Source organism: Strigops habroptila, chromosome 3, assembly GCF_004027225.2.
Source record: "Strigops habroptila isolate Jane chromosome 3, bStrHab1.2.pri, whole genome shotgun sequence".
Lineage (NCBI taxonomy): Eukaryota > Metazoa > Chordata > Aves > Psittaciformes > Psittacidae > Strigops > Strigops habroptila.
Window position 1 is genome coordinate 23,898,490 of NC_044279.2, and position 23,888 is coordinate 23,922,377.

Consider the following 23,888-nt stretch of genomic DNA (forward strand, 5'->3'; position numbering starts at 1 on the left):
TCTTGGAAATCTGCTCAAAGAAATCCTTTTTCATTTTGTACATTTCCTTTCTCCATTACTATATTATTATTTATGTTCAGTTAATAATACTACTTAATTTGTCACTATTTTAGAGTAGTGTCTCTAGGAAATATATTACAAACTTGGAGTATACGGCATTTCCACATCTATACAATAAACAAAAGGCTATTTGTAAGACATCCATCCGACACTAAGTTTTATATTGCTAAGCTTCTGGAAATTATAGAAAACACAGTGTTGGTTTCCTTCTTGAGCTATATCTTATAATTATGGATATATTATTTCAAATTAAGCATAGATGATCTAAAAAGATCTCTGCCATAGCTTTCAGTACATATCTTTGAGTTTAGAATAAATATCTTCATGTCTAGAAAATTTACAGGGAAGCCATGATCCCACATACAGAGAAAGCTTAATCTGGACACATAAAAATATTGACTTCTTAATAAATAAATAAATAAAAATAGGAGAATGGGGAAAAAGTGAGTTTGTAGACATTTTAATAGTTTCAAGCAGGAAATGTACAACATTGATTAAGAAGGCTAAAGAAATCAAGAACCTTTAACATGCACTAAGGTTAAATCTGATAGCATAGTATTTTATTATTTTCTATTAAACATAGTAGGAACAAGAAGAACCTCAGGCTTAATATATGAGCCTGTTGCTAGAGCTACAGTGATGAAATCATGGTAAAAATGGCAGAAGCATTTCACAAACATTTCCATTTGATTTTGGAAGGGTGATGTTATGGTGAATGGAGTAAAAGTTTAAGCTCTGTAGCAAAGGAATGTGAAAGAAAATAAAATACCTACTAAAATTGAAGTAATGTAAGCTCACATCCTTCTGTTCTAAAGAATTCGGCATTGAAGATTGTCAACTAAAATACCTAGCAAATCTTAGAAAAAATGATGAAATCTCAAAGGACTGGAAGACAGTGTAATCTTAAAAACCATAAAAGGAATACCATTGAAATGCAGTAATATATTGATTATATTGATTTTGACCCTGGAAGAAAAAAAGAAAAAAATATTTGCACTGGGACTCTTATCAGCTTATCATCATCTGAAATACAAAGATTTATAGAAGTAGTACTAGTCAAAACAATTTATTGAATAATTAATATTTTCAAATTCATCTTATGTCTTATTCAAAGATTATTACAAATTAATGTGGGAAGGGCAACTGTGTTAATATATTCTCCTTGGCAATAAATCTAATGCCACATGTTGTCGTTATCTAAAACTTTTCACTGTAGAGATGACTGTGTGGATTTTAATTGCATACACAAAATAGGTTAAAAATGGCTCACTGCCAGGATTGCAACCAGAAACTGAGAACACAGAGGCATTACAAAAAGAATTCTTTGTGGATTGGATTTTGGTCTGTGTTACCAATCCTGACATCTTTGCTGCTTGCTTTTGTAGAGAATAAGAAAGTTCTGGTGGCAATAAATGAAGGTGTAATTAATATTATAGAATGATTCTAGTGTCAGTACATAAAATGTATTAATATTTTAGAGTTAATACATAACATACTGGTGTTAATACACTAAGTATGTTTTAGTGTGGTCAAACATACCGTACATCAGGTAAAAAAGAAAGTACATTATATCCACAGGGTGGATTGTATTGGACAGTAGCAACTCAGAAAAGAATGAAGGAATTATTCTATTGTAACTCTTATTGTTATACTAATATGTTCAATAAGACTTACTAAGATGGAAATGGGATGCTTCTTTCCCATCTTCTTAAAACATTATGTCAATTTCATACCCACATTTATTTCCACAAGGTGGAAATAAAACATTACTTTTATATTTATGTATTCTGAACTATTATAATTTATTTCAGTAGCATTGCTCCCTATTTACACCTCTGTGAGAAGAAAATAGGGGTTTTGTATTATGTATGTCCTGATACATTTTACTTTCCAATTATGTATTAATATTTGCTGAATAATAAACTCATTTTCTTCACTAAACTTCTCTTTTGTATTAAAGACAGAAGAGTATTTTTTTATTATATTTCTTAGAAGCAACTATTTGGTATGATAAACTGCATTTTAACATAGAAAGGCTGGAAAATGTGGGGTATTTTCACTGCTTGAGATCGTTCTTAGCCATCATACAAGGAAGCATATTGTTATATAGTAGGCAAGAAGATAATACTTTTATTATTCAACTGAATTAGCTGAAGCAGTGCAGAACCTTGAGATTGCCACCAGTGCAATTGTTTATTGAATGGGTGGATATTCTGCACTTATGGAATTTTCTAAGATACTGTCATGTGCATGTACATTGTAAGCCAACATGTTTAGTAAGGTTCATAAGTTTGTACCCTGGTTGGTCACAATTATCAGAGAAACTGATATTATGAATTGTGTTTTAATAAACAGGACAAGAATTGCATTTGAACTCAAGCTGCAAAAGATGAACAAAACAACAGACTTGCGGATCCCTTCTTCTCTGTGTACAATGTTTAATGTCTTAGTTGATGCCAAAAAACAGACAGCTAAACTCTGCATACTGGATGGGGGGCAAGAGGTAAGTGGAATTTTGTATGTTTACTTCCTGTGTTTGGTTAATATGAAACATCTCACACTGCAGACAGTCCTTTATAGATTAATTTCAAACTAACTGAAATGTGTCACGTAGCTCTGCTTGTACAAGAGCATGCATAGACAGCTCCCTAGAAGCATCACACAAGACACAACCCCTCATCTTCAGATGCTTCTGTAATTTATTTGCTTTGACCTGTGAGTCTGTTGAACATTCAGAGGATTTCTTGACTCACAGCCCCTCTGGGATTTTTTCTTGGGTTGCAGCAGAGAAATAGCCCTCTTCAGGACTCTTTTGTAATAGTAAAATAGAGCCAAAACATTGTCCTTTGCAGCCAGGTTTTAAGTGAGGAAGGTTTGTTTTTCAGTGGCTCATATGTCCAGTATTCATGCCTGTGTACATGCTGAAAACAGAGGAAAGAAATAATCAGGTAATTTAATGGGATCTTTTTATTTGGTCTCCAAGGACAGGGACCATTTTGACAGTAGTCTGCTGCCAGGACCATCGACGGAGTGGAGCTTTTGAAGGATGTGTAGACTTCACTGACTACTGTCCTTCCTATATTGTCACTCTCGGCAGGAATAATCTGTGAAGTGAAAAGGGCATACTACATAGACTGGTGAGACCACCAGCATAAAATTAAAACTGTCCTTGCTGTGCTAATGCATTAGCAGTGTAATTTTGTTTCATTTGGTTTTGGATAGAGGGTAAAAACATTTATCAGAATCTGGCAGCAAAAATTATGTCTGCTTTGGGCAGTTTCATGTTTACATTATTTGGTCATATTGTTTCTGTTGATTTTTCCATTTCTGTACTGTGCTCTTTTTAAGTTAGTGTATTCAATGTAATTGTCTTTTTTTTTTTTTTTTTCAATTCAATGAGACATTCATCATTTTCCTGTTCTACCCTGTCATCTTTATTTTTCCTTTTGGTTTTCCATGACATGAACCAGTTCGCTAGTCAATGGGTAAGTGTCTTTTTGTTGTTTTTTAACCTACATTTTTTCTTTTATTATTAACAGCCACTTTTTATTTTAAATAGTAATACTGTTTTTCATGTTAATTTGTAAGCTGAGCCCTCAGAATTTTTTTACTGCCTGCCCTTGCTGCAGACTGATCATCAGCTTCTCAGTTCTTCTTTCCTTGTTCATCCTCTAAGATGGTTCTGGATGAATTCTTCACTCTTGTGCTTTCCAGACCCAGTGTCCTGTCTTACTGAGTCACAAAGTTTTGGACTCTTTCAATTCTCGGTGAGGCAAAAGAGCAACAAGGAATTTGTTTCAGGCTCATCAGAAGTAAACCACAACTAGCAACTCTGCCTGAGGCTAATGCTACCATCTTATCTTATACTTCATGTTCCAAGCAGTAACCTGCAAACACACCCATGCAAACCCTACTTTGTGGGCAGGCAATACTAGTACCTCCATAAAGACTGCAGACACATGGTATAGCCTCATTCCCCCAGTCATGCCATTCCTCTTGCCTGCTCTGGATAATGCCTCCTGCACTGTTAGCCAGTCCCCTCAAAGCCAAAGTTCAGCATTTTGTAGCATTCCTATAAAAGCCGAAGTTCAGTTACAGATCCTCGCCAGATTCTCTTCTGAAATTCTCCCATTATCTGGACTTTCAAACTCCATCGTACACTCCTCACAACACCAAAACAGAAATACATCCTTTGTTCCCTACTAGGTGTGACCATGACTCTGAATGAATCCAATGATTCATTTGACAATTTAGCACATCTGTGATGAAATACGTACTTTTTTCAAAGTCCCCAAATTAATCTTCATCCAAATTCATGTAATAAACCAAAGAAATCTCAAATTCTTCACACATTAGAAATATCAGATAATGTGGAAACTTCCTTCTTTCACATAAACCTTCAATTCTTGTCTATCAGTTTTTTCTGTTCCTAAGGATTTTTTGGAAGGTAAAGAGAAAATGGGCTTTTCTTTGTTGTTTGTAGATGATACCATGGTTGTTTGAAATGCTTCAAGTTTTGTTGGGTGAGATACTTCTGGAATCTGGCCATCTGTCAAAGCAGTTAGATCATCTTATAAACAGCTGCATCTCTGGCTCCACAGCAACTCTGGCAATTCCAGTTAGTCCTACATAGCCACTTGGTCTTGAAAACTTTCCCATATTGACTTTCTTTCCCTCCACCTCCTTCATCTTAATTTTAGTCTCAAAAATGGTCTTTTCTGCCAGTCAAGAAAAGCATTCCATAAGGCCTAAGCTAACATTTTTAAAAGGCATGTTTGTTCACCTAAAACTCAACACTAAATATCCATCTGACAATTTCTAGAACTTAATCTGCAAGTGGTGGAAGCTGACATTTAGTGAGATGGTTAGACTGAAACATCGTGAATACAGCAGGCTCTTTGCATATTTATAAATAAATGTCATAATTTTGTTAGCTTGTTGTGATTTTTGAATAATTTGATTTAGTTCTTGTTTTTCTTGGTCCTACAATGAAGTTACTGATTATATTCAATTCCTACAAAATTACATTTGCCTTGTGATGAGGGAAAAAAAAATGGAACTGATCTTAGAGTATACATAGATCCATTAATTTAATGTGCTGTGGAGGTGAAGTTGGAGACACTTATTGGAGGGACAACTGTGATTTTTGATGTATCATAGGAATATGTATAGTGTCAACATGCATCTCTGGGAGAAAGATTGCTTACTGTTTTCAGAGAGTAAGATACTGTTGCCTTCTGAAGAGTGTGTAAGCAAGAGATGTCACAGGCAATTTGGAATGATTTAAGTCCTTAGTAGTTCAAGAGAATATTATATTGGTCAAGACATTAATATGGTTAGAATAAAATATATCTGAAATTGTGGAAAGTTTCTTTGATATATTTCACATATACTCTTTCACTGTTCCAAGATGTTTGCTGCTGCTTATCTGAGATGTGTATTCACATTTTCAAAGTGTTTTTAAACTTTAAAAGGAATTGAACCAAAAAATTATCACAATTGATGTTGGTACCTGTAGCAGATATAGATACATATGTATGGGCAAACACATTTCACAGTTTTATTCTCTCTTAATTCAAACACAGGTTCAGTAGGTACGCCGTTTAGAAAATCATTCCTAAATATATTAAGCAGATCATATTTAATGTTTTAGTTTGTATGGCAATTCCGAGACAGATGAAAAATATCTTTTAAAAAATTAAAGCTCTGAAAATTATTCAGCTGGCAGCTGCTAACTTGGCCTAATGTTTATACTGACCTCAGTACTTTTACTCTGAGCATTATCCTGTTAGCTGTTCCAAGTAGCCTTGAACTATGAAGATAGGGTTAGTCTTTACAAGTCACATTTTCTGTGAAGTGGCTACTGGGGACAATCTTTGCTGTCAGATAAATGTTTCTAAAGGAAGAATTACTGTTTAAATTGATGTGCCTCCTTGACAGAATGGGATCCCTAGTTCCTGTAAATTTCAGTAGGGAACTCTGTAGTATTATCTAAAAAGTCTTTCAGATTTATTTTAAAAGCATTTACTTAAAGACACCTTCTTTATGAAAAAGCTAAAGAAAAAGGCTATGGAGAATGAAGTCTGTTTTATTATGCCTTTTATGGCCTATTAATTTGTTACCATCTATTCTGCTTTGTTGATGAAATTTTAATTTTGCCCTTGCTTGAACATATTGTAAGATTTGTATAAACTGCAGCTCACTGTGCTAACAGAAAGGCTCTTTTAGGATGAACAATTGGAGCTCATTTTATTTCTAGAGGACATTTAAAATAACTTATGAATGAGAGTTGTCAGACATGAAATGCTGTATTAATTAAATCTTATTCTAGTCTTTTTGCTTCTCCAGCTAAACCAACCCTTTTGAAAAAAATACGTGGCCACCTTAATTATATAGGAGAAGACAAAAAGTATCCTTCACATTCCTTCTCCTGAATAAGAATAAGAACTCAATTCATGTAAATAATAACCCCATTAGCTGCTTAACTCAACAGTGTACATGGGAAAATTTTCAACACAGAATGTAAGAAAGTCTTGATTGGGTGGATCATTTTCAAGGGTTTGTTCTTCTGATGTTCAAAATGATAATTTTAAATAAATCTGATCTGGCAGGGTTCTCAGCTTTGTATCGTTTATGACTTATGACAAAAGTGTGTGTTCAGATACACGCTAATGCTTCTTTCTCTTTTCAAATACAGCAACAATACCATTCAAAAATAGATGACTTGATTGAAGAAACTGTTAAAGAAATTATTTCCCTTCTTGTTTCAAAGGTAAACCTATTTAGATTTTAATTTATAATAAAATAGAAAATATATCTCTAATTATTGAACTTCTGAAATGTCTTTAAATGTCACAAGTTTTCTATACACAGTGAGATTGTGGGGGAAACAACATAATTTGTAAATAATAGCTATGCAGATAATATTGACTTTACGAAATTAAATTTTATAATCCTTTAGGTAAACGATTTCTGTGCAACCTGCACAGAATATCAGATAAGTTTGTCTTCTGTATTTCTGTTATATATAAGAACTGCTAGCAGCTAGTAGAACTGGTAGGTTTTAATTATATCAATATTATCTTAAGTAATAGCATGTTTTTTATTTTGTTTAATTTTTCACATGAAAATTTTCTTCCTGTCATCAAGTAGTATGTAAATTTTGTATTTAGAGGTGGACAACATCCAGAGTGTCAGTAAAATTTTTTAATGAGATTTTGGTCCACAAATAATTTAATTTAAAAATATTTTGTAAGTTGTTATTTCTTGAAATGAAATTGACTTTGTAGGTTAAAAAGAAAATATGTTTTGATGTGATATAGGGACTTGGAGAGTAAGGGAAGAAAACTTAAACAGTGTCTTGTGTTACTGTAGCACCTCTACTCCAGTAAAAGTCTTAAGTGCTTGATATAACAGTTTTCTGTCCCTAATAGTTCAAGTGGCACAGCAAATAATGACAAGAAAGAAAGATTTCATAAGAAGTTTTGTTATCTATGCATTGCAAACTACCCAGAAATATCTGATTTTCAGAGTAGGAGAAATAAGCCATACTTTCACAATTTATGAGTTAGTGACAAAAATATGACTCTGGTCACATTTTCATCATGCATTAGTTTTCACTTGTCACAGCTTGCTGGCAGGGGGTGAGGGAGCAGGAATCGCGTTTTGGATTGACACCCACCATGTTTGCACAGGAGTTGAAGAGGAAGGCTTTGTAGTATCATTGTAGAAGTTTAAGCAAAATGTTTCCACTTACTGATAAATGTGTAGAAACCACACATTTTTTTTCTCTAAAGGGAAGTTTTGATGTAAAAATACCTACAAATGGTTCAACTCGATAGTTTTGAGTTTTACATGCCACCTGTCATCACTCCAAACTAACCTGTCAAATTATGGTTTTAGTAAGAGTAAGAAAAGGGAATTTAATAAAAGCAACCGTTCAATTTATCTTTCTTAATATCTGAGATTATAGAAGAAGGAAGAAAATAGTCATATTTCTCATGGATATATGTACAAGAAATTTAGAGACAACTGCTGTCAATATAGAGGGATTTTCCTTATCACTTGTCACATATATTATTACCAGAGGTTGAAATCTTGAAATATGAAGCAAATATTCTGTGTGATTGGCTGATCATTAGAAGCTTAACCAGCCACTCCTCACCTGAGATGTGAAATGCCAGTGACATCCTGATTGCTTCTGTTTCAAGGTGGAAAGCCTCTGGGGGTACAGAGAAAGGCTAATGTTTCATTCTTGGTTTTGGCCAGGAAAAATGCACATCAATGTGCATGATATCCATGTTTTCATCTAATATATATTCATTATGTTTTAGCCTTTGCCTCTATTATTTCTTTTGTGTTCCAGTGGAAACAAATCATTGTTTTTAGCTGCACGTCATCTATGCAAATGAAAAGAGCACTTTCACTTCAGTGAGATTTTACTTGGTAAAGATTATACTGTGCATTTTGCACACAAGACTTACCAAGCTAAAACATTTATCAAATCACAGGAATAGCACAAAACAGCAAAACAAAGCACAGTGTGTCTCAGGGTAACCAATTCAGAGAATGTGAGATATACGCAGAAATGCTTTAGAGCTTCACGTGTCTGTACACTGAGATCTCAGAAAACAAGTTTTCGGCTTCGTTTAAATGGACATCCTTGACGCTGCAATGTTTTGCTCTCTGTTGTTTTGCATCCCACTTGTATGGAACTATTTGTTGGCACTGTGGACACCATGTTGCTTGTGAGATCAGCCATTTCCATAGCAGATCTTCACACAATTAGATTGAACACCCTTCTGCAGAAAGAATCCTTGCCAGTCAGATAAAATGAGTTAAAAGTATGAACAGCAGCATCTCACAGGCATGCGACAGCAAAGCAGAAAGCTGGTATTCGGTCTAATAAAAGGACTGTAATTATACTGTGCATGGGGTGCAGAAAGAACTGCCACTCTCTCTCATGATGTGGTTTTATTCCTTGATTGGCGCCTACGTACTAGTGTCTTAATTAATCACTGTAAATATGACAGGTTAGATTGATAAATGACAAATGTCAGTTTGCACTTGCTCCTGCTCCTTGAACTGTTAAGAGCAGGGCTTATTGTAAAGTGATGATCTCAGTTCCTCTGGAGGTGACACTGTTGTGACACTGTTACAGTGCCCATTAACAGCATGCCAGATGGAATTTTGTTCTGTCCTCACACTCATAAAATGATACTCGTAGTTGTGGGAATGACTGTGTTGGGAACAAGAGATGACTTTTAAAACAATCTTTATATAAAATGGAAAGCAATTCATATGTGTAAAATAAATGTGCATGAACAAAATAGCTGACATATATTTTATGTTATATACCATTAATTACTTGAGCAACGTAACATCACAGAGGGACATGAGAAGGGCAGTTGTTTGCTTTAAGGCTAATTTGGGGGAGTTTAAACATGAAGGCTATACTTAATGCAATTAATAAGGTGGGGGTTTTTTGTCGGAAATAAATTTTGGCAAAAACACCTTGTCATGTCAAGTGCTGAGGACTTACTTTACCCAGAGAATCACAGGTGAGAGTACAGGGGAGAGAAACCACACCATACCAGCGACTGGGGCATACATTTTCATGCCCCTTCTTGGCCATGTACTAGTAGTTCAACAACACATGCTGTTGACAGAAAACTCTAATGTTATTACACTGTTGGGTGAAATAAGAGCTGGGTTTCTATTCAATAGCAAAGATCAGAGAAACATGATACCGAGATCACTACCTTTAACATTTGTGCTCCATCATCTTTGAAGTTGTGATCTTAGAAACTGTGGTCCTAGAAAATAACATGTTTTCTACCCAAAACAGATGCTGGGTACAAACACTCCTATGTTTAACCACATGTTCTAGAGGCAGCAAATTGGTGTTGGGTAGCAGCCCCACTTCAGGAGAATTTTGGGGTTGGGTTTCTATTTCTGCAGTGGTTCAGTGATTTCCATCAGTCCAATCAATAGGTGAAGCTGCAAAAAGAATGTTGTCCTTGATTTCAGCACTTTGTGAGATGGAGAAAATAATCAAGTTTATAGTTTGCATTGCCCTGCTGGACAATGAAAATATGAGGAAGAAAATCTTACATTCTCATTCTAAATATTTTCTTTTCATACTGTGCATTTAGATTTTTCTCTGTACTTTTCCCCCAGGTCGTTTCAGTGTTAGAAGGTGTGCTGTCTAAATTGTCAAGATACGATGAAGGCACTTTTTTCTCATCATTAGTTTCGTTCACTGTAAGTGTTTGGATTCACAATGGTTCTGGATTTCTTTCTGTGCATAATTCTGAAATTGTGCACAATCTGTAGTATAAAGCACTTACTTGTGTTTTATTTTATTTTTAATTTTCTAAAGGTGAAAGCAGCTGCAAAATATGTTGACGTTCCTGTAAGTACAAGCCTTTTAATTCATTTTTTTCCTAGTGTTCATAATAATAAAAAAAAATGGGGGATTGTTAGCTCACATTCTTCATTGTTGACATTCTGCTTTCCTACAGAGATTCATTATAGATTTACACCAAGTATTTAAACAGCCACTACAAACCTCAGAGGGCATTTCATTTCCCTCAAGCAATGAGTAAGTCTCAAAGCAAAGCTTAGAAAGGTTATTCTCAATGCACTTTTTCAGTTGTAGAAGAGTAAGCATTGTTACTTAGATACTCTTTTGTAGAGGTCTTTCCCTCATTTGGCTAAATTGTTCGAATGTACAGCATAAGCAACAAGTAGAAACATTGTACTCAAATATCCATTATTTATCAATTTCTTGCTTCAAGACTCAGTCTTGCTTTTTTAATCTCTTGCTTGCTAAATCTCTGATTTACCATTGCTTATGCAATGTTTGTGGGGTATAAACAAAAACTAGAAAGGGTGGTTGTTGGGGCTCTTTTATACATAAAAGCAAAATCCAGCTGTTTGTTAGAATATTTTTATTAGAGTATCATAGTAGAATGTCTTTTAAAAAGCAAGGAAGAAGTTATCAAATATTGTCATTATCACTGTCCATAAATATCCTTTGTTCTTTCACAAGTCTGTGTTCTCATCCTTTTTTAATGTGATTCTAAAACAATCTTATTTTCCAAGCATAGCAAAAAAATGACTAAAATTTTTATGTTAATGACCTTGCAAGAAATAAACTTACAAATATAGAAGAATGCCGGACATGCTAGATTGTATGATGGCCAGAAATCCTTTCAGCAGTTCTGTACTTAAAAATATAATACTTCCAAGCCTAAATAAATTATTTAAAAAAAAAAAAAGCATATTAAATAAAAAGAAAAAATCCGTATTTGTGGAATTTGTTATTTTGCTATCTTTATAGTCACCTTATTCATAAATAGAGAATAGTAATATTTCCATTTGGATGATGTTTTCAGAATTTTTTTCTTATTTGGTTACGTGTGGACTTTTTGTTGAATTGTATAAATGCTCTTGTATTTTACAGAAAAAGACTCAATTTTGTATTCAAAGGAATACCTCATCTCAAATCCAGTTAATTTAGAATAGCCTTTGTTAATATATTGTGCTGTGGAGGTGCCCTAAAGGGTCCTTGGTGAGGCACTTAAGACTCAAAAAAGTAAAAAATACTGAACAAACTAGAAATTCATTGACTTCTTCCAAGTAACATGAAAAAACTCTTCAAATTACATAGAATATCTATGAGAAGGGGATTTCTAAGTCTTTTACCACTGGCCTGGATACACTGAAGTTTGCAATATAGATGAGGCTGAAAAATACCTTTGCCACGGCTCAGGGGAGTATTGCAAGTCAGGTCACATAGGGGTGCACTGCTCTGGAGGGTAGGTAAGACAAAGTGAGAAGGTGGTTGCTGGAGCCCCACTGCCTTTCTCACATTTACTGAATGGTGTGGCTTGGCCTGAAGAGACAACCAAGTTATAGACTGGCTGTCAGGATCCTTGCATTTTTACAGCCCCTTCAGTTTTCAGCTATACCCACACACCTTTCCCACAGCCCAAAGTGTGAACAGGGCGGTAGTACTACAGTTGTAAACTGAAAGCGTAAACTGTACTTCAGGGAGGCTGTGGACCTGACCAAGCAAACATTTTCCAAATTTTGGAGGAGATTTTACCTGGGTTGAAGGAGTCTGATTGCTTCTTCACATTCTTCCCCTTGTTGTGAAGACACAGTTGAGGCCAAGAAGAGCCCTTACTTACTGTCACCACTGACAGTGAGTGCGCAGTCTGAATAGGATCTAAAATCACCAGTTGTGGAAGTTACAAATTCCAACTGCAAAAGGAGGCTGTAAGTCATTACATTACAAGGTCATCTCCTGGGCTCACAACTGAAGTGAGAAGTGGAGGAGGGGAGCACAGGGTGAGGAATTTACACTGAGCTCTCAGTCGTGTGATGGTAACCTAGCAAGCCTGCACTGAAGCTAATTAAATGCCTTGTGTGGCTGTAGTTTGAACTGATATGGTTTAAAATATCTTCTTGTCCCTCATTACCATAGAGCTGCATATATGGAAGTGACTTAAAGGTGACCACATCAGGTCTTTTCTTTTGATATAGTTGCAAATATGTGCAAAATTGCACTTTGTTAGATGACCACATTCTTCCCTTGTGTCCCAACTCCATTTGAGCATCTCACCTTAGTGCTTGGGGTCCCTGAAAAAGAGCTTGGTGGATGTCAGGGAGAAGGAGGTTGGGGGAGGCAAAAGGCCTTCGGAGTTCTTTTGAGCCTGTGAATTCAACAGAATTGTTGATCTTTGATTGCCAGGCTCAATATTTGACAAAGAGGAAAAACTGTGCTGGTTTATAGTGAAATAAGAAGAAAATAACTAGACAAAAGAGATGGTAGAATAAAATGAAGGTACTACTGAGCAGAATGTTTTAGAGAGAGGATAAGAGGTAAAGGGGATACACAAGTTAAAAGGTAAACAAAAAATAGAAATAATAAAGGATTCTAAAGGAGGACATTCTTGGATGATTCTTGCTCATTTTGAAGAAAATGTTAATACTGTTAATATTGAGAGGAGATTTAGTCATTAAATAGTTGGGCACAAAGACGCACTCTCCCCAGAAGGCATCCCTCAACTTCTCCATGCCAGGGTAGGAAATGTAGGCACAGAATTGCAGTTCATTTGGCAGATATGTTTGTAAAATTGTTGCTATCTCCCCTTCCATTCATTAATCTTGCTAGAGAATGATGAATTACTCCATCCAAAAAAAGTTTCCTTTTTTTTTTTTTTTTAACCTGTTTAAGAAAACATTCAACATGAGCCTCCATTTTTCAGAAGGCCCTCATGAGGTGGGACGTACGCAGTCACAAGCAGCTCCCATTGCTTTCCCCAGCCATTGTGTATAGGGCTATGTGGACACTGTGTATGTTTGGATAATTGGAACACCAGCAGAAATATTAGGGACAGCGCAAAATAACCCAGATTAAGAAGAGTAACGACTATGATGGCTTATGATTTCCTAAAAATAATAATGAAGAAATCTAGTTGTTATTACACTCTTTCTGTTGGTAATTGCCACAGTATGCTAAGCTCTGAAGTGAAGGAAATTGTGCCTGCTGTGCACGTGAAAGAAACCAAATGTTCAGAGGAAAATAACACAAATGTTACAAATATAAGTAGTGCATGAAACGTGCAATTTATTCTGTTGTTAATGGTATGTTTTGATGTTTGGTAATGCAGGAGCTGATTTAGGTTACTATTTCTTTTAAAACAACTCACCCAAATCCACTATAACTCTGTTAGTTTCTGTTAAAGGCCAAACAATCCTTAGGAGATGTAGAAGAACAACCTGTCTAATTTTTTTATCTTTTTTTTAATATTCTATTCACAAAGCTAGTTAATTAATGAGCCAGTTAATTAATATAGGGAAAGAATGCACTAGAATTGAGGGCAAAAAATGTGTATTGTTAATCTCAAATTGTTGTTATTCCTCAATCATGTAGATAATTTCATTGTGTTGAATTTCTCATCATGTAAGTCAGTTTTCCACGCAAATAATTGTGTCTCTAGCTGGTCATTTCTACACACATTTGCCTCATTTCCAACTACAACCAGAGCAATTACTCATACAAATTGAGCATCCAGTTACATGCATATGTATATACTGCCTTTTGTTCGGAAAGGTATGTTTAAATCCCTTTGTAGGAGCCAATAATCTATGCCAGTCATTTAGAGGGCACAGAAGGAACCTAATCCTCCCTCACTTCTTGTAGGCCACCTGTCATACCAAGTGCAGAGAGGTCATTTGAAGGACCCAGAGCTGACAGCAGTGCACAGCTCATACAATGCCAGGCCTCTTGCTCCACTCTTGCCTTTATGCAGGGATCAAAGGTATGAAAAGAGGCCTCACACATGTGCCAACATTTGACTTATGGGGTCCTGGAGAGGCCAAAGTAGGAACTCTGCCTCCTACCAGGCAGATATACATTGGGACCTTCCAGATACCTCAATTTCCAAATATCACGCTTGTGCTGCTTGGCCTCATTTAGCTGGTTTTAAGAAGCAAACTACTTTTTCTAGGAAATCAGTGTTTATTCAGGTGTGGCCATACTGTGCTATTCATTTTTAAGCAGGATTTACTTGGAGACTTCTGTGTAAAAATAAAGAGCACAGAACAGTCTCTGTTCAGGGCTTCTCCTGCCTTCCTCCTCCACCTCTTCCTCCTCTGTATGCCCTAAACTGGGAACTGGCCCTTCTATTTTCAGATCTGTAAAAACAAGCTATTGCAGAATTGGAGGGAAAAGCCTGCACTGTCTGTTTTAAGTCAGCAGTATTTCTGAGACACCTCTTAAATGGAAATCAGAAAGACAGCTGCTAATAAGTAGAAAAGTTAAAATACCATAGTAGAACATAGTTATTTGGGGGGAAAAGGCATATTTTAATACCTGGTTTTGTACTGTATCATTTTGAAGACCTTTTGCACTAGAGAATCCAGATCCTGGGGTAGACACTTGCATTCCTTTGTTGCCCCTTGAATGCAATGAAACTACACATATATGGAAAAGTGTTTGTGTAAGTGCTTGCAGAATCACAGTTTAAGTGCTGCATGACAGTTCTCAGAATGCACACATTTAGCCTTTGCCAAGGTTGCTTTTTCTTTTACAGGAAGATGTAGTAGAGGCAGCAAAAATGCATTGTATTTTTCCATTTAAGCAAAATATTATTTTCCATAACCATGTGAGAATAAAATGTTACATTTATAATAAACTGATTATACAAATGATGCATCTTCCTGCCTCGCTCATATATTTTTATTTATAAGAAATGAATGGAGCGAGGATCTTGTCAAGAGTACAAGTAGTTTCTATTCCAAAACTATTTTAATGATATTTTAATTCTGTCATTCCAAAGCCCAGGCGATGAGCAGAGGGCAGTATTTAGAGGAGAAATTTCAGGCAGTGAAATTTTGCAACGTGCTCTTTCAGTTGGTGGTGGACACTGAATAAGGAGCTCCTGTGTTTCTCACAATAGCCCCCTCCAGCTCATCACTCCTTTTCATTTCATTGTGACATCCGTGCTGTAGTTAAAATGTCTCCCTCCACGATGCAGGGGAGGGGAAGGGGGAGGAGAGGAGAGCAAACACAAAATAGAAGGAAGTTTGTTATTATATAGTTAGTCTCCAACATCTCCTTCTCTTCTTTGAAACATTGACGCCTTGATAGGATAGCAACTCGGTAAAACTAGATATTTTTTCTTGATAATATCAAGAGTACAGGTTTGTTTAATACTCTCTGATGCTAAGAAATGTTCTGTGACAAATGCCAAAGTGAGAATAAACATAAATCAAGTATTTACAAATGTGCACATTTTTTATTGAGATTTGTGACAAACCGTCGCAATGCAAAAAGCTGTGCAGAAACTTCAGTGTATCTCTTCTGTAGGAAAAGCCTAATATTAGTGGCAGTATTACACTTATTGCAAACCTTTCAGCAGCAAGATATTTGTATGCCTGGAAATCAAGGCAATGCAGCATTACTTTTGACTAGGTGCCTCAAGCAAATTTTGCCAGTGGGAACGATGTGTGTCAATTACAATACAGCTTCTACATCATCTTGGAAACTGGAATAATGTGTTTTAAAACTTGCCTCCTTGTTAAATAGACACTATGGTAGTGTCTTCCTCCTTAAAGGGGAAAAGTTAAGCTGTTTCTTCTTTATCTGAATTCATTGCTATGAAAAGTGCCTGTTGATCTGGACGCGCCTACCAGTGAATAGTAAAAGAGACAATCTGCACCTGTAGGATTAGGTGCAGCAGCAGGAAGTAAGAGCACTTGCAGTATATAATTAACAAGGATTTTACTTTTTTTTCCCCAAACAGCATGTTCATCTTGCCAGGTTAACTAGTGATTAACCCTAAAAAACAACGTGCTGAAGCCTACACCCTTGTTTAAACTCATTCACTCGACAGTGTATTCAGTTACTTGTGTAACCAGCGACAAAGTAACCCTATTTACAACTCTTCATTTCCTGGTATTTTATTTGATGTCTTTGTGTTTCCAGTTTCTCCATTCATCTCTTTGTTTGGTTCTCTTTCATTTTCAGATAGGCAAAACATCTTGTCTGCTGTTCTGAATAAAACAAACCCACAATAAATTTTTACTTATCATTTAAAAAAACCCAACATTTTTTTTCTTGGGGAAATTTTCAGACAGAATATTTTTTTTTTTGTTTACTTTATCAAGATAAATATACCAGGTTAAATTCCTCTCCCAAAGATGTGAAAATTGTTCTCTCCCATTAACTTCAGCAGGTGTTCTGCCAGAGATTCAGAAGAGCAGAATTTTTTATATTGGGTATAGATGTAGAGCCTGGAGTCTGAATTGGTTAAGTTTGGCCAATATTAGTAATGAAATGGCTCCTGTGACAGTTATTTTAAACGTATTTCAGTTTCTGTTAGTTTTGAGGTTTGTTTTTTTGTTTGTTTATTTGTCTTTTAAGGTGCATCCAATTACTTGTTATTTGGGGTTTTTATTCTACATTAACCTGAGGTTTTTTTCTAAAGTATCCAAAATAGAGCAATAGAGGATCATGTAATCAGAGGTTCTCATCTTATACATAATCCCTATTAAAAAAAGTTAAACCGTTAAATACACAGCACTGAGCCTGTTTTGATGCTTGCAATTTTATTTTTTTACATATTTATAGAAAAAAATAAATTCAGTGCATGCAGTATGGAGATACAATGAAGTATTTGATATACTGTTGCTCCATTCAATTTTTAATGTGTGCTTGGCCAGCCATGAGCAGAGATGGTTATCTTGCAATGATTTTGGTGAGGCTTTAAAACAGAGTCATATTGTTGGAGTACTGATAATCTTCCTTACTCAGACATATTTCCACTGTAGGCAGACACTGTTTAAAAGGAAAATTAATTTTTTTTCCACAGCAATTTCAAAGATAATTATCCTGCACACATTAAAGAAGGATGAAGTGTTTTAAAGAACTGTAATTCTAATTGGTAAATGTCACCAGCTGTTGCAGTTACTCTTACTTGTGTATATTCTTTTAATGATTACACTCCTGTGCCACAAGCTACATGAAAATATATTCACTAGGTGTGAAATTCCCATATGTCACAGCTTCAAGACTAGGTAAACATCTCAAAGATAAGGGGAGAGTTAATGCTGATGGGAAATATTATTCCTCTAGCTTTGGCCGTCTGCAAGATGAACATTTTTTATTGAACTTAGTAAAAGAAAAAATTGTATGAATTGGAGAACCATTAGGGTTTAGCACTCAGTGGAAGATTAATTTATACACTTGAATATGTATCTTCAAGAACTATAATCAGCCTTTCATTTGTTAGATTATCTATCTCCTTCACTCACCCCTGGAGATTTCAGAATATTATCCCGTTATCCCTCCAAGTTAAAACTAGTCCAATTCCTATAAATTGTCTATCGGGTTTTAAAAAGTATGTAAGGTTTCAATGCTTGTTATATGCTTTTGTACCATCACAAATGAGTATACTAAGGTAAGATAGGGAGCTTTCTGTTTTAAGTCTCCTTCACTTTGTGATTTAGTTTAATGTAAAAACATTTCTGTCACATTTTAATGAAGGCACATTTTTATGAAGGAAATCTATTGATTCCTGTAACCAAGTTTTCCCACAGAAAACTGTCTTATCTATTGTAATCTTACATTTTTATTTCTATGCTTAGGACAAACGTGTGTAACTCCGAAATGTAAATGGCCCTGCTTTCCTCTTAAAAGTTTCGTGTATGCATGTATGTATGTGATAAGTTTTTTAAATGAGCTTTCATTGCCTCTGGAGTGTGCAGGAGAGGTTTCAGTCTTCCAGTGTGAGTTTTGGAGATGCTAGAAGTGTTAAACCAGGCCATCATTCCACATTTAACTTACTTTTAAGAAATAAAACTGCCATTGATGTACATGTATAAATGAAAAGAAAATCTTATTTTGGATCGTATTCCTATTCATGTCTGTGGTAGATTCAGGAAAAAAGAGGTGAAGCTCATGATCCAGGAGGTTTCCCTCACTGCAGTTTTGAGGGGAGAATGCTCTCATCCTATTATTGTAATGGCAGTTTTTGGACAGGTATTAGTTCAGGCATGTTGTACCTTTCCTTCCCTCTTGTGCTCAGTCCTGTTCATATACATTACAAGATATTATACACAAGATAATAAGGAAAGAGAAAAAAATAGAAGTTATCCACTTGCAGGCTAGGAGGGAAGCCTTAATATAATATTAATCTGCAAATATTTTAACTCTATGAGCATATTTATGCATACAGGCCTTTAAAATATGCTAAATATTTTACTCTTACAGCTTTGTATGTGTGCTGTTTTCAGACAATAATAGCTTCTGAGAAACAGAGATGACTTATGCCTGGGAATTCAGGGACTGGGTGTAGCTGCTTTCGTCCTCCTTCCATAGAGCTGTTACTTATTCTGTATAGGGTCAGTCTTAGCCAAACCCGAATCCTTTCTAAATAGCTTTGTGCTAAGGCTTACTGTAAAGTATTATAAAACTTAACCTTCTTTTTCATGCCATGAACTTTAAAAACTATTATTTGGGAGCAAGTGATACTTTTACAAACTTGCTCACACAGAAGGCATTTACATAAGACTTGACAAAGTGCTTACGTTCATTCACAGTTCCATTAGAGAGAGGTGAGCTACTGACCAGCTCTGCATACACTGCTAGGAAAGGGGATGTTGCAGGCTGTTAGAGGCTTTAGTGTGGAACATTTTGTGGCTGCAGGGGTCCAGAGCTGGTCAGCTGGTCAGGAGAGAGCAGTTTGAGCCACCACTCTGGCTGGCCAGATATAGTATCACATACATGACATATCCTAGCCTGTCCCATGTTAGGGAGCATGATGTGAAAATTATGCCTACTCTGCTATTCATACAGACAAGAGATCAGTACCAGAAGGGAAACATTTCAGTCCTTGCTCCTTCCCTAGTCATCCCCTGAGCTGATTGAGCCAGTGCAACAGTTTCAGAAAAACGGGGGTACAGGTCTACTGTCATAACAACCTTTCTATACCATTGCTCTCAGGGAAATACTTGAACTTCATTTGAAGTGGAATTAGTAGAAGCTAACCGCAAACACAAAATTCAGCTGTACGTTGGAAGCAAATCACAACAAATCTGAGGCAATGAAAAAGGAATTGAATGCTCTTTTAAGCATTTTCTGAATGTGATAGCAGGATCTGGGCCTTGAGGCTGGAGTAGCTATGAGAACCTCACTAACAAAAATGGGGAAAATGTCTGTTTGCCTTGATGTTACCAGAGCCAAGACTTCATGCCATTACATATGGCAATGTAGATTTATGACTCAAAGCATCCATCAATTATAACACTGAGAACTTTATTGATAGTGAGCCCTCCTGAATTTGGCAACTAACCCAGATTCAAAGCAGACTTCGTAAATAGAGTTTATACACGTGTGAACATTCTAACATAATCTCAGTTTTCATTATGTTTACATATTTCTTATTATTCTTAGTTGTTGAGTGGTCTAGCTCTTATCCTTCCCACTAATTTCTCCCCTTACTTTATGTCTCCGCAGAAACCAGGGATGGATCTAGCAGACACCTACATTATGTTTGTTCGACAAAACCAGGATATACTTCGAGAAAAGGTCAATGAGGAAATGTACATAGAGAAGTTATTTGATGTAAGTAACTACCATTGCAAAGCTTGCTGGTATCACTACTACATAAGAAGGGATAAGCTGCATTTTGGTGATATTCAACAAGCCATTCAGATGTTCTTCCCTGTTGATCATTTTTTTTCTTTTGCTTTTTATTTATCATCTTCAGCTGTCAAGGGTGGCCTTTCTTTAAACATTTTCTACATGAAACTTCTAAATGCTAGAAGGCAAAAATAAAGTTGGTAGAAGATTATTATTTGAAATAGTCATTTTTCCACTGTGAGTAGTCCAATTTTATTCCATCTTTTGATTTTACATTTGTGGACCCCATTGCAGACCTAATTTCCCTAAATAAATAACTTGTACTGCCTGCTCATATACAGGAAGAGGTCAGTTACACCAGGTACATCTATGGTTTGACTGGTATTTTCATGGAATGACTTTTAGAATTTTGTTTTATGGGTTTTTAGTTTAAGACTTATAATTTCTTAAAGTTGACCAAACATTTATTGAATTATCAAGATCATTTCCAAAATTCTAATCCCACTTCTCCAAGTTCAGAGTAATATGTGTCCTCATCCTCGGGGCGCACACATTGCTAGCCAGCCTGGATCTTCGCAATAATTTCCCTCAGCTTCGATAGTGGCTTCTGCAGCCATTCATTCCTTTGCTCTGATTCCTCCTCTTTTTGTTAGAAATGATCACCTACTCCACCAAAATTTTCCTCATACAAGGTTCTCCTATAAGGCCACTAGAAACACTTTTGGGCATATTTCTGCTCATTCAAGTTCTGACCACTAATTTATGTCTAGTATGTCCCTTTCTGAGTTGTGTGAAGGAAAAGCTCTAGGCAGCTGAAGTTGTACTTTCTGTATGAATTCAAAGCACTACATGTGTAAAATATGTCTAAAAGAAAAGTTATTTTATTATAAACTTGGATCAATTTACATGACAGTGATCTCAGTCACTTACAATTATGTACGAATTTGAACAGGGAAAGAAGTCATCTCTGGCACCGTGCAGTGCAATTTATTACAAAACAAGTTCTGGAACGTAATGCAGACTTTGAAATGTATTTATTTGTGTGTCATCTCCTAAGTATTTTAGAAAGCTTTGCTGGCAGTTTCATTTAATTATGCAAGTTACAGCAAATGTTTTCATAACAGCAATTCACAGCCTTTACTGTGACACTACAGTTGTGGCAGTCACAGAAGGTCCCATAACATAGACTCTCAGCCATGGTATGTCGTGTCAGTGTTTGTTGTTTGTTAGGCCGGGTGGTCAAAATAAGACTTATCTCTCAGATTTTATATTTCCAGACACGCCCAGGCAGCTTTACAAAAAAAAGTATCATCTGTTTTAATAAGCTAAGTGCTAATATGTGTGAAAAGAATGATTTTATAAAAGCTTTGATGCCCTGCAGGGGTAGAAAAATTATCATCCATCCAGCTGGCACCTTCGCAAAGTACTAAAACCGTATTAGCAACTTCTGCTTCAGTTTGCTTTTGCACTGAATCTGCAAGCATATGTTTCATTTTCAAGTTTCTGTTTTTTGTTTTTCTTTGGGGTTATTTTTGCTTATGTTGTAATTTTCTGAACGCTAATAAAATTATGTGCCTAAGGCCAAGTCTAACTCTCACTGGAGAGACCACATTGACTTTGTTGATGTAGTGGGATTGGACTAAGCCTTAGGCTATGTCCATAGCAGTAAACTAGCCAGGGCCTGGGTACAGCCTGAGAGCTAGCAAGTGATCATCCATACCATTAAGTCATCAGCATGGTTCCTAGTGTGATTTTGGGTTAGGGCAGCTAGCACTAACCCAAGGATAGGGCCTCAATACAATTGGGTTACCATGTGTCAAGGACCTCTTCCGAATTACATTTTGGCAATCAGGCTGTTCAGCACAAGAAAACATCTCTGTATGGATACAAGTCATGGCATAGTGCTTGCCTTTGAGACACAAAACCATTCCTGTCCCCTTTTACTCAGTAATACTCATTGTATGCTGTCAAGGCCAATGCTTGTAGATGTAAGAAAAGAAAAAAGATGTACATGATAAGTATTCCATGTATCAAGTATCTATTTGTATCTTTATTTTTCTTTATGTATGTGCTATCACATTTCTACATCATGTCGCACTAGGAGATATAAGCAATTGGACAGATTCAGATGAATGCAGTAACATATATGTAAGCTCATAGTGTGCAGGAATTTAAAGCAAAGGATAACTCAGTTCTCCTGAGATTAATTCAGCTTTAGAACAGTATGATTGAGCAAGATTTTGCCCATGATTTTTGGAAGAGTTTTTTAAGTTAGTGATATAACAAAACCTAGATACTCTTTATAAATTCAGTTATAGCAAGTTATATTTCAATAGACAGAATAAAATATATTCACATTTTTATGTAAATATACTTCAAGTCATTCAAATGGCTACAGTTGCAGATCACAGTTGATTTCCCCTTAAAAATATGTTGTATTTGTATCAGATAAGAAATCAGCAGTCAAGCTGAACAGGAAGAGTATATGTCTGTGCTTCAGACAGGGAAACAGCTCATCCAGAATAACAAAAAAACTCCAGACCGTTCTATGTGCTAAAGGTGTTATAAATATAGACAATACCAAGCCTCGGATGCTATTTTAGATCCCAAAAAAGTATAATCACAAACTATTTATGCACAGATTTCAGTACTTGATTCAGGGCTGCTATATACTAACAGCTATTACAGTGACCAAGAGAATGGAATGTCTATCATAGGAAGTAATATACATAACAAAGAAGATCATTTAAATTTAAGAATAATATTGAAACAATTACAGATGTCTTCCAGTGTGTCACAGTATGTTAAGGCTAGAAGTTGGAAAACTTTCTATCTACCTGAGAAGTCTTAAACTAGAGAGAAGACAAAAAATGTGCATTGTTTTATGGCAGTACTTGATAAGCCTGGAAGCACACTGCCATGTTAAACAAAATGTGAAAATCAGGAGAATAGAATTTAAGCTTGTGATAATGAATCCTTACATATGAGAGAGGCTCAAGTCTCCGTGACTTTGGAAGAAGACTGGGCTGATAGTTTTTTGTGCACCACCTTTAAATTATTTAGATCTTATTCTTCAGTACCTCTGCTGATCATGCAGCAGAACCAAGGTGATTATTTTTTTCCTTTCTTTCCTCTGAAAAACTTGGCTTCTGGGTCCATTTCATTCTAATCTCCAAATGAGGTATAGACAGCATGCAGAACAATATGGTTTGGTGCTCTGGTAGCACTGGTCTCTCCCAGGTCACTGTGCCGTCTTCTTGTTCTCAAAATCAATCACCAGATTTAGAGTCACAAAGAGTTTTTCCTTGGTCAGTTTGTCAGAGACACTGAGGACTTTTTGTCTTCCATTGCAGTATGGGACATGGTCTTACGCAGATCTTGAACAGCATTGGGAAGGTTTTGTAATGCATTAGACATGTAAATGGTCCGCAGTGATTCTTGAAAGCTTAATTTAATGAATGATTCATGTGATTCCTTCCAATCCCATACACTACGAGGTAAACTAAGTGAAGTTACACTGGGCCAACTTTCTCTAATAAGCTAAAATAAAGCAAACTTTTCCACCATTAATGCTGCACAGATTCAGGTGAATTCAGTGTATAACAACTAAATCATGAAGACAGGCACTATGGTGTTTGTTGAATTACTACAATTTTTAATTATGATTAAA

The 23,888-nt window shown here is 35.9% G+C and overlaps 1 protein-coding gene across 25 annotated transcripts in view; it reads left to right on the top strand.

Annotated features, from left to right (window-relative positions):
- The window catches only part of CADPS2 (calcium dependent secretion activator 2), a 298,626-nt gene that overhangs the window by 256,393 nt on the left and 18,345 nt on the right, over positions 1–23,888 (top strand). For 13 of the 25 annotated variants that reach the window (XM_030479911.2, XM_030479892.1, XM_030479903.1 and 10 more), the window contains 5 exons: positions 2,416–2,563; positions 6,758–6,832; positions 10,240–10,323; positions 10,442–10,474; positions 20,093–20,200. In XM_030479911.2, coding sequence (XP_030335771.1) covers positions 2,416–2,563; positions 6,758–6,832; positions 10,240–10,323; positions 10,442–10,474; positions 20,093–20,200 — 448 coding nt within the window. Of the gene's footprint in view, positions 1–2,415; positions 2,564–3,530; positions 3,546–6,757; positions 6,833–10,239; positions 10,324–10,441; positions 10,475–20,092; positions 20,201–20,345; positions 20,405–23,888 lie in introns of those variants that run through there. The other 12 variants (XM_030479889.1, XM_030479902.1, XM_030479891.1 and 9 more) reach the window with 2 other exon arrangements.